General features: G+C 55.0%; 1 protein-coding gene across 1 annotated transcript; it reads left to right on the top strand.

Annotated features, from left to right (window-relative positions):
* The first annotated feature begins 583 nt into the window (after positions 1 to 583).
* NCF1 (neutrophil cytosolic factor 1) lies at positions 584 to 9,423 on the top strand. Its single transcript, XM_009480274.2, has 11 exons — positions 584 to 735; positions 1,206 to 1,286; positions 1,639 to 1,714; positions 3,200 to 3,365; positions 3,503 to 3,558; positions 3,862 to 3,984; positions 4,539 to 4,646; positions 5,452 to 5,569; positions 6,426 to 6,533; positions 8,195 to 8,337; positions 8,999 to 9,423. Exons 1-11 carry the CDS (start codon positions 664 to 666, stop codon positions 9,115 to 9,117), a joined length of 1,170 nt encoding a protein of 389 aa, XP_009478549.2. The 5' UTR covers positions 584 to 663; the 3' UTR covers positions 9,118 to 9,423.
* The last annotated feature ends 252 nt before the right edge of the window (positions 9,424 to 9,675 follow it).

The raw sequence follows: 9,675 nt of genomic DNA on the forward strand, positions 1-9,675 counted from the left end.
TGGTGCTGAAGCGGGTTCAGGCCCTCAAGGGCCTATTGACGGCAGATTTTAGGGAAGCTGCAGGTGACTGAAAGGAAATGGTGATGCAAGGGCAGGAGCCCCGGGTGCATGGGACGGTCTCCCAGCCATACAGAGGACTGTGGTGCCATCCCTGAGCTCAGGGAGCATGTTACATGCTTCATTCAGCCCGTCCAGTTCTGCTCGAGAGGGTAAAGACTCCTCTGGTTGCCATTGCCAAGGCATTTGCCTGTCCTTGACCCTCTGCGAAGTGGGCGCTGCAGCACCCTGTGCCATCACGGGGCAGCATCAGTGGTCAGAGGGACCACTTGGCTATCGGGGCAGCTGACCTGGCCCTGAACGTTCGCTGTCCTGATTTCAGAGGTGCGTACAGAGCATCCCCAAGGTCTCCCTGCTGCCTGACTCCTCCCCCAGCCCTGGAGCTGCTGGAGGGGCTGGGCTGGAGACTCCCCACGGGAAACACTGACTCAATACAAACCACAGCGGGTAAACAATTACAGGCACAATTGCAGTGGGACTTCCGCTTTCCCTGGAGCTTTAGCAGCGAAGCAGAGCTGTGCAAAAGCAGAGGGGAGGAGAGGACACCAAGACGCCCGGGGAGGCAGGAGCAGGGGCCGGAGTGGGACACTGCAGCTGGGAGCAGCTATGGGGGATGACTTCATCCGGCACATCGAGCTCCTGGGCTACGAGAAAAGGTTTTTCCCCAGCCAGCACTATGTGAGTACACAGCAATCTTCTGACAAGCTGAGCAGCAAGGACTGGCGGGGGTAAAAAGCCTGGCCAGCATGTTTCTTTAGATAAATGTGAATGAGGGCTTAAGAACATCCTTTTTTCAGGGGGTCATAGCAGCTGGCATGAACTGGAGGCAGCCAGAGGCTAAAATATCCTGAACACACAAGATTTTGGGCACCTTCTTTGCAAGCTGTTGGTTACTTCACAGGCTTGGAGAGGGCTTTTCCCTCTGATTCCCACCTGTCTGCAAGTTTCTGTCTCCTCTGTGTCCCTGCTGAGCTTCCCTAGCACCCCGCTGCCTGGGCAGAGCTACTCGCATTGGGGTGGTGGAAGAAAAGCGTGCAGTTTATCTGAAATGGAAACGTCCATGAGGCTCCCCGGGGGCTTTGGCCACAGCGGAGCGCGGGGTCCTGTGCTCACCCACAGAGCTGCAGCACCTCTGCTTTGCCTCTCAGGTCTACATGTTCCTGGTGAAGTGGAATGACCTCTCTGAAAAGCTCGTCTACCGCCGCTTTACTGAGATATACGAGTTCCACGTGAGTCATCCCAGGGCAGGCACTGGCCCCTGGCCCAGCGCACCAGGGCTTGGGATGGGGAAAAACAGGAGGGCGAATTCCAGCTGAAATTGCCTCAAAACAAACCTGGCTCACAAGAGGCTCCTGGGTCCCTGTGTTTCAATGTCCTTTGCCCCTTGAAGTGGGGAGCAACCAGCTCTGTGCTCCCCTGTCAGGTTTCTCCCAGCGTCAAGGTGCGGGATCCAGCCAGCAAATGCCAGCAGGCAGCGGGGTGAGCGCTGAGAAGGGGGGGCAAAATGCAGGCAGGAGTGCGGGTGCCATGGGGGGATCCCCCAGTGCCATCTTCACAGCCATGCCTGGCTCTGCTCCACAGAAAGCGCTGAAGGAGATGTTCCCCATTGAATCCGGGGACATCAACATGGAGAAACGGATCATCCCACCCTTGCCAGGTGAGGGGCAGGCGCTGGGGCTGGGGGCTGAAATAGCAATTGCAGCTGGTTGGGAAATTCCCCAGCGGCTTGCACTCTGCCGGCTGCCTCCCACGCAGGTGCTTGGTGCGATTTTGGTTCCTGCCCACTGGGCTTGAAATCAAAACTACAGCAAGGTCTGTCTGAGCAGCAGCAGTGGTTTCTCCTAACACTCACCAGCCCTGCAGGCCCTGTTATTCCTCCCTGGGGATGCTTCCCAGAGAATTGGGTGCGACCCCTGGCTGGTGCAAAGGGTCTGGCTTCGGAAAGCCTGAGCTGTGCTGAGCTGAGCCCTCCTTTGGTGATACCACCAGTGGGATCAGTTTTTACTGCCGTTATGGCAACACAGATATTTTGTAAGAGTAAGCAATGCAATATGTCTTCAATGACAGGGAATTAACTCCTGATCCAAAGTGCTGACGGTTTGTCTCCAAGCATGGTGCATGTCAGCAAAATTCCCCCTTTTATTTAATTTCCTGCTTTAAAGGAGGCAGGAAGGAGCATGAGAAATACCTGCAGGTTGTTGTCAACACTTCTCAAGGAGGAATAAACCTGCACCGCGAAGCAGTGTGGGTGCCATGTGGGGAGACTCCCCTTGGGGCCGGACTAACACCGCCATGCCGGGACCCTTCCTATGTGCTGCCACTGCCGTGCAGGGCTGTTCAGAGCATCCTCGTCCCGTTTGGGGAACTGAAAGCACTGGGGACAAGACGCACATCGGATGGCTGCAGGGGGTGCAGGGGTGCCACTGGCCGCACACATGCACCCCGATGCAGGCTTCAAGACTGCTGTGGGTCAAGGCTGCCAGTGGCATTTTGGAGCCCGGGGGTTAAGAGTGGCTGTTGCAGTATGTGTGCCGTGGCCAGTGGGATGGAGGGATGTGCATGTCTCCCCTAGCCATGGGCTGGTCCCCTGAGTCCCTCCTTGTGCCCCGGTGCAGTCGCTGCATTTGTGGCCCAGCGGCTGGGCTTAGTCTGAGCATGTATGTGGGAGTTATCCCATAACCGAACTGGGGTCAAACAGGGTCTTTTCTGGGGTTGCATGAGCTCTGCAAGAGTCCACAGGCTGCAGGGGGTGAGTCTGGCTGCACAGTGCTCTCCTCAATGCTGACCACAGCACCCGGGCTGGGTGCCACACCACACTTGCCTCCCCAGACACACTGCCAAAACGAGGAACCCACAGCTGCAGCACTTCTGCAAAACAGCCATGGCCCTGCAGTCAGCTTCTCCCCAGCTTTTTCGGCACCATGCATGGCCCCCTGCGTGCCTGCCATGGCCAGGGCCAGAGCAGCAAGGGAGGACACTGGGCCACCCTCCCCCAGAGCTTTGCCTTATGGCACCACGCTGCCATGCAGCACCCTGGGGCCAAATCCACTTGTTTTCAGGGCAAAATTAATGATTCGGAGCAGCCTGCTTGGGAAATTCATAAAAACAGGGCACTCTGTCTGCTTTTTCCCCTCACCCTCAGCCCCAAAGTGGTTTGATGGGCAGCGCTCAACCCAGAGCAGGCAGGGCACGCTGGCTGAGTACTGCTACGCACTGGTCAACCTGCCCCACAAGATCTCCCGGTGCCTGCATGTGGTGAACTTCTTCAAGGTCCGTCCCGACGACACAAACCCCGTCACGGACAGCCAGTGAGTCCAGCTGCCTGCCGCTTTGGGGGAATCCTGCGTCCCCAGCCCCAGGCGCTGGCAGCAGCTTGCAGGGAGGGCACCGCTGCTGGCTGTGAGGGGTGGTCAGCACTGAGCTACCTTTGCTCTGACCCATCTAGGATCAAGAAGCCTGAGGTCTTCCTCCTGCCCAAGGATTCCAAGAAAAACCCCACTGGTAAGAGGCCTTGGAGGGGTGCAAGTGGCTGCCTCAGCGGCAGCAAAGCCTGACCAGGAGAGGGGCAGCCATCCCGCGGCAGATGCCCTGACCAAGAACACAGTCTCTGTGCCAGAGCTGCAGCTGGGAGGAAACCACAGCTCTGGGGGGAAGGAGTCCCTGTCCTGGGATCCAGCTGGTCTGAGACCAGAAGAGGCTGGGAGAGTGCTTTGGGCTGTCCTGGAGCTGCTTTTGGCCTGCCTGAAATAGGGTATTTCTGCACAGGGGCTGGGAGAGGGAACATCTCTCACTTCTCTCCCACAGACATCACGGGCCCCATTGTCCTGCAAACCTACCGAGCTGTTGCTGACTATGAGAAGAGCTCCAAATCTGAGATGGCTATAAAAGCTGGGGACATGGTGGACGTAGTGGAGAAGAGCGAGAGTGGTATGTGTCTGTCCCTCCAGAGAGCCCCCGAGGGCCAGCCTTCTCCTGGCCACCATTTCAGCGGGGACGTGGACTGCCCTTGCATCTTGTGTCCAAGTGCGGTGGTCCTGGGAGTTGGTTATGCCAGTGCACGGGTTAAGGGGTAGGTGGTTGTATGAGGGTCTCCTGATGGAAAGGAGAAGCTCAGAGCAAATGCAGCCAGCAGCACTGAACCTCTTGGCACTTCCCACCCCCTTGGGACATGTTTCACATTCCCATGGAGCCATGTGACAGTCAGTTTTGGCTGGGGAGGGTGTGGGGCAATCCTAGAAAACCCTGCAACCTCCTCCTCACACGCCTCAGCCTGTGAGGTTTCCTGCCCCGGCAGAAACAGGAGGAAGTGGCCAAGCTCCCTGGTTGCACCATGTAAACAGAGACCAGCCCCGGCACCATCCCTTCCATCCAGGCCACATGGATGCCTGCGACTACCCCGGCCAGGGACAGACCCGGCGCTGGTGCCCCCTCAGTGCCCCCACAACACCCTCTATTCTTGCCCACGGCTACTTTTGTTGCAGGCTGGTGGTTTTGCCAGTTGAAGAATAAACGGGGCTGGGTGCCAGCTGCCTATCTGGAGCCAATGGATGGTCCTGATGAGTCTGAAGAGCAGGAGCCCAACTATGCAGGTAAAATGTTGGGGTAACCAGGGTGTGCACCAGAGCACAGCCTGCCACTGCTCCCTGCTGGGATGGTTCATTGCAAGGCCTCCACTGGGCAGTCCATGCTGCAGCAGGACCGCTGGCCACAGAGATATTGCTGTAGAAGCTGCCAGGAGGGATAAATCTCATAGTTCAGTGCTTTACTCTCAACATCAGGAGCTTCCCATGACCTGCAACTCAGCATTAGATGCTTGTTTTGGCTGATCACAGATGCACATCTTCATCTAGTGGCTATCCTGAGCTAGCTGGGTGCATGCTGAGTTGCTGGGTTAGCAAAGGAGCACGGTGCAGCATCTGAACTGAGCTGCAGGCTTTCCCTAGCACTTGGCTTCTGTGCTGTCCTTAGCAGCACTCCACATCGCCCCACCGTGTCGGTGGGGCCTTATCTCACAGAGCAGAGGGAGGATCCTGCAGACTCATCAGTCAGTGCTCTTCAGGCTTTGTCTTCGTGGTTTTCAAAACAGACTCTATTAGTGCAACGCTTCCTTCTTCCTCATTCAATCACCTGAATTATAAACATGCTCTTGGTGTACTTCCACGGCTTGCATTCACCATCTTTCTCCTGGAGAGGTGCTGGAGGGGCTGGCTTGAGCCACAGGCACCGACAAGGCTGGGGCAAGTCTGAATCCAAACTTGGAGACCTGAAGCACCCTGGGTCTTGCCTAAAACATAGGGTAGATGCTCTGGTGCCTCCTCTCCTCGGCAGCTGGAGAGGATGTGCCCCATCCCTGGTGTGATAGCACACAACCTGCTGTCCTGATTTTGTGTGCAGGTGAGGAGTACATTGTCCAGAAAAGCTACACAGCCATGGAGGAGGATGAGCTGAGCCTCAAGGAGGGTGATACCATCGAAGTCATCCACAAGCTCCTCGATGGCTGGTGGGTCATCAGGTGAGAGATGCCACGAACAAATAAGGCAAGTGGGATTTGGGCAGAGGGAAGGGATGAACCAGCAGTTCTCCACACAGGGGCTGTGAAAGCCACAGACTGTTTGGTGCTGCTGCACTTCCTTTTGCAGGGCTGCTTCTAGTAGCCTGTGGCTTTGCCAAATGTTAAACATTGCAGCTGGGGCTTTGTCTGCTGGGGGCTTCAGAAATATCCAAAAAAGAGGCCGGTGGAAAAAAAAAAGTCTGTTATTTTGCCTTCAAGTATTCTGGCACATTTTGCTTTGCAAAACCTCAGCTTTCATCCCAGCCCTGGCCTGCCCTGCAAACTCGGGCTTTCCCAAGGGGAACCCCAGCTGCATTTGTACTCTGGAGGGTCACAGATTGCACATTCACAGCAAGACATGACATGGCTGCAAACCCTGGGGATCCTCCTGCCCTAGCCTGTGCTCAGGCAAGTGGTCTAGCAGGATCTCCTGGTGTTTGCAGGTGTGCTGGGCTGGAGTGGGAGACGGGCTGGCGACCAGGGAGCATTTCTTGAGCACATGGCAGGGTGTCTGGCAGCAGGCCCTGAGCAATGCTTCAGGAGCCCAGCAAAACCCCCAGGAGAGATAATATGAGCTGGTGAGACCCTGAAAGATGTGAGCCATTGCTCTGTCTGCTACCTACTTACTTTTGGGACGCAAGCCACACTTTCATGGAGAGCCAAAGGCACACAAGGTGAGGGGACAGTTGAAGCCCCCATCCCTGCAAGCAACATGAGAAGAAATGGCCCACCTAGCAATCCTGCTGGGGACAGGGGCATGGAGGTGATGGTTGCAGAGCCAAGACTGCAAGCAATGTTGCTTTGTGTTGCACTGCAGGAAGGATGAAACTACGGGTTATTACCCATCCATGTACCTGCAGAAAGCCGGGGAGGCAAATACCTCTGTGAAGAGTGAGCTGAGGAACCGGAGTGCTCCTCCACGAAGGTAGGAGAAGCCTCGGGCAGGGGGAAGGAGGACTAAAGTTCTTCTTCAAGGTGGGTGAAATGAAACCAGACTATGGTTTGTGGTGTCCCTTGCTCACCCTGGCAATGAGGAACTAACTGCCCAGGAGAGATATGAGCAGGGCAAAGACAGACCATGAGGCAGATCCTGCAGGGCTGCAGCAAAAATAGCTCTGTGCTCCCTGATTTCCCCAGGCAGGAGAGGCAGCCCAGCATTTCTGGTGCAGGGCTGCACGATCCTTGCTCCAGCAGGTCCTCCAGTGAAGTGTATTTCTCCTTGTCCTGCTGCAAAGTTTCTTTTCTGGGCTAATCTCATTTAATCTTCAAATTGGCCTTTTCCTTATTTCCTAAGTACATCCACTGAATCTTTGAGAAGCGAGGAGAGATTTGACTAATCAGAGCTGCCAAATGGCCTAATCTGATGGGAGGATTTGAGCTAATGGAAGGGATTTTATTTTGATTAAAAAGATAAAAAGCAATAATAACTCATTAATTCGGATGCAAAGAAAACTGCTAGGAAGGGCAGAGTTTGTGGCTATCTTTTCTTCCCTACAAGAAGACACAGCAGCCTTGCTATAAAGTCAAAATTCAGCTCTGCTGGAGCACAGATTGAGTGTAAGACAGTGTAAAATGGCCCAGATCCACCTATTTGAGCACAGTGATGCCTACTGATACCCTTGGGGGAGATGAGGTGGCTTGGTTCAAGGACAGTGATTTGCCCCACCATGGTGAATGCTGTCCCTAGGCTGAGCCCTGTTGCAAAGGTGGTGACCTGCCATTGTGGGCATCAGCTTTGCTTTGAGATGGATGTGTGCTCAAACCAGGGAGAGGCTGAAGGCAGATGGGCACAGCAAGAGGCCATTGCCTTGAGCAGAGCAGGAGGATGATGCCATGGGATGGATGTCAGGAGACACATCACTCATGCCCTGGTAGTGACGACAAAGCAGTGGCCTCCGTCTGCCTGCCTGGGGACGGTCCCTGGCACTGGGGATTCCCCTGTGGCTGCATTCTGCCACACAGCCCCAGGTGCTCAGCCTTTCACTTCTCTCAGTAGTTTCTCTGCTGTGGGTTCAACACCACACATCTAGGTGCACATTGACACGTACCCCACACTCTGTTCCCCTGGCCCAGGGACTGATCTTTGGGCGTTGGGGGAGCCATGCCAAACACCACACCAGGGATCTCAGTGTGGCAGCCAGTATAGATGCTGTATGTCCATCCATCCAAGAGCTATAGATCACTTCCAGGGCTTTCTTGAACTCTGTTGGATAAACCTCATGCTCATCTTGTCCTTCCAGCCTTATGCCCAATCTACCTCGCCATCCCCATCATTACTTTCCAGGCTTGTGCTCAGGCTTCACCCTTCAGTACTTGCTTCCAAAGCACCGCTCCAGCTGCCTCCTGACACACTGTACATCTCATCTCACCTACGGCTGCCCGCGAGGGGTGGCATCCACCTGTTGCCTTCCACTGGGCAAAACCGCAAAGCAGATATTGGGGTTTGCGTGAGGCAGAGGAGGAAGCACGGAGTCCTGTTGTAGCAGGTCCTTGAGAGGCAGGGCTGGGGAAATACTTGGTGAGAAAGCAAGAGGCATGAGAGCTGCTGGCACAGAGACTGAAAGTTTTGTTTCTGATTCATGGCAGATCCACCATCCGAAACGCAAAGAGCATTCACAAGCAGAGCCGGAAGCAGATCAGCCAGGAGACCTACAGGAGGAACAGCAAGAAGTACATCCAGAGCCGGAGGAACATGAAGGAAAAGTTCCAGAATAAGGCCAATGTCATCAGTAAGTCTCATCAGGGCCTTTTCCCTGAACACGGGCTGAAGTCCTGCAGGCATGGCCCATGCCCTCCAATGCTGGTTGCTGGAGTAGGACAGCACATGAAGGTCACACCTTGCCTGTCCACCCTTATCCTATGAGGAAAGCATGTGCAGGGAGATGTTTCTTTTCAATGAGGTTTCTTACCTCTGGTTATAGGTCTGACAGAGAAGGAGCGGAATATGGTCCTGGTGGGAGGTCAGCCCACATTTAGGACCTGTGCTTTCCTCTGTGCACCTAACCTCACCTGTGCTGCTGTTACCATTGTCATCATGTACTTTAGCTGTCAACAAAGCACCTAGAGGGAGGTGGTGCGTAAAGAAGGAGGCTGCTATTGAGGTAGACGCTTTAGATCTGGTGATCCCCGTGTGGGATCCTTGACCTTCCCAAGGGAGACCAGCTCCTTGCACGGACCTAGAGCTGGGCTCCCACCTGAGCAGAGCTCCCAGCCAGGAACCGGTGGGCTTATGCCACCACCCCAACCTCTGGGAAGACCATCACACAAGGCTGAGACAGGAGGAGAGGCAGGAGGTTTGATGGCCATTACATAGGAAGCTTTTGAATGTTCACATGAAGGTTTTGGGTGGTGGACAGCTCTGACCCATCTGTACATCTGCTTTACCCACAGTTGAGAAAAACGAGCAAGAGGAGAACAAACCCAAAGCTCAACCTGCTGTTCCTCCCCGTCCCAGCAAAGACCTCATCCTGAACCGCTGTACCGAGAGCACCCGGAGAAAGATCCTGTGAAGCCTCAGCCCACCCCACCAGTCAGCTGATGCTTTATCTCCGCCAGCTTCTGCTTTAACTAACATTTTGTCCTTGTATATATTTAATTCTCTACCAGCTGACCTCAACATTACCTTACTTGAGACATCACTGGCAGCTGCTGCAGGCCCTGGGGGGCTGCCAGCTGGATCGGCGCAGCCCAGTGCCCATCTTCACCCACTAGTGCAGCGAGTCCAATGTGTCCTAATGAGACCATGAGTAGGGACTCAGTCCCAGCAGGGACTCCACTGGCTCTTGGGAGGCTGAGGCCTCCGTAGCCACTGGATACCCCTCGCCGCTAGACCCCCTTTTATCCCCTATTTGTATTTTGAATGATTTTGTGATTTACACCAATCAAGGAGAGACAGTTTATAGATATATTTCAATGTCCGCTTGGACAGCTGGTCAATGCAGACACCGGGGAGCAGCCCGGCGGCCGGTGGCATGGCTGCAGGAAAGGCGTTTCTCCCCACTGTGTCCGGCGGGTGGATTGGGCAAGGGTCTCTTGCGAAAGATGCCAGCGGGGAGGAAATCTGGCTG

The sequence above is a fragment of the Pelecanus crispus genome, chromosome 12, assembly GCF_030463565.1.
Source record: "Pelecanus crispus isolate bPelCri1 chromosome 12, bPelCri1.pri, whole genome shotgun sequence".
NCBI lineage: Eukaryota > Metazoa > Chordata > Aves > Pelecaniformes > Pelecanidae > Pelecanus > Pelecanus crispus.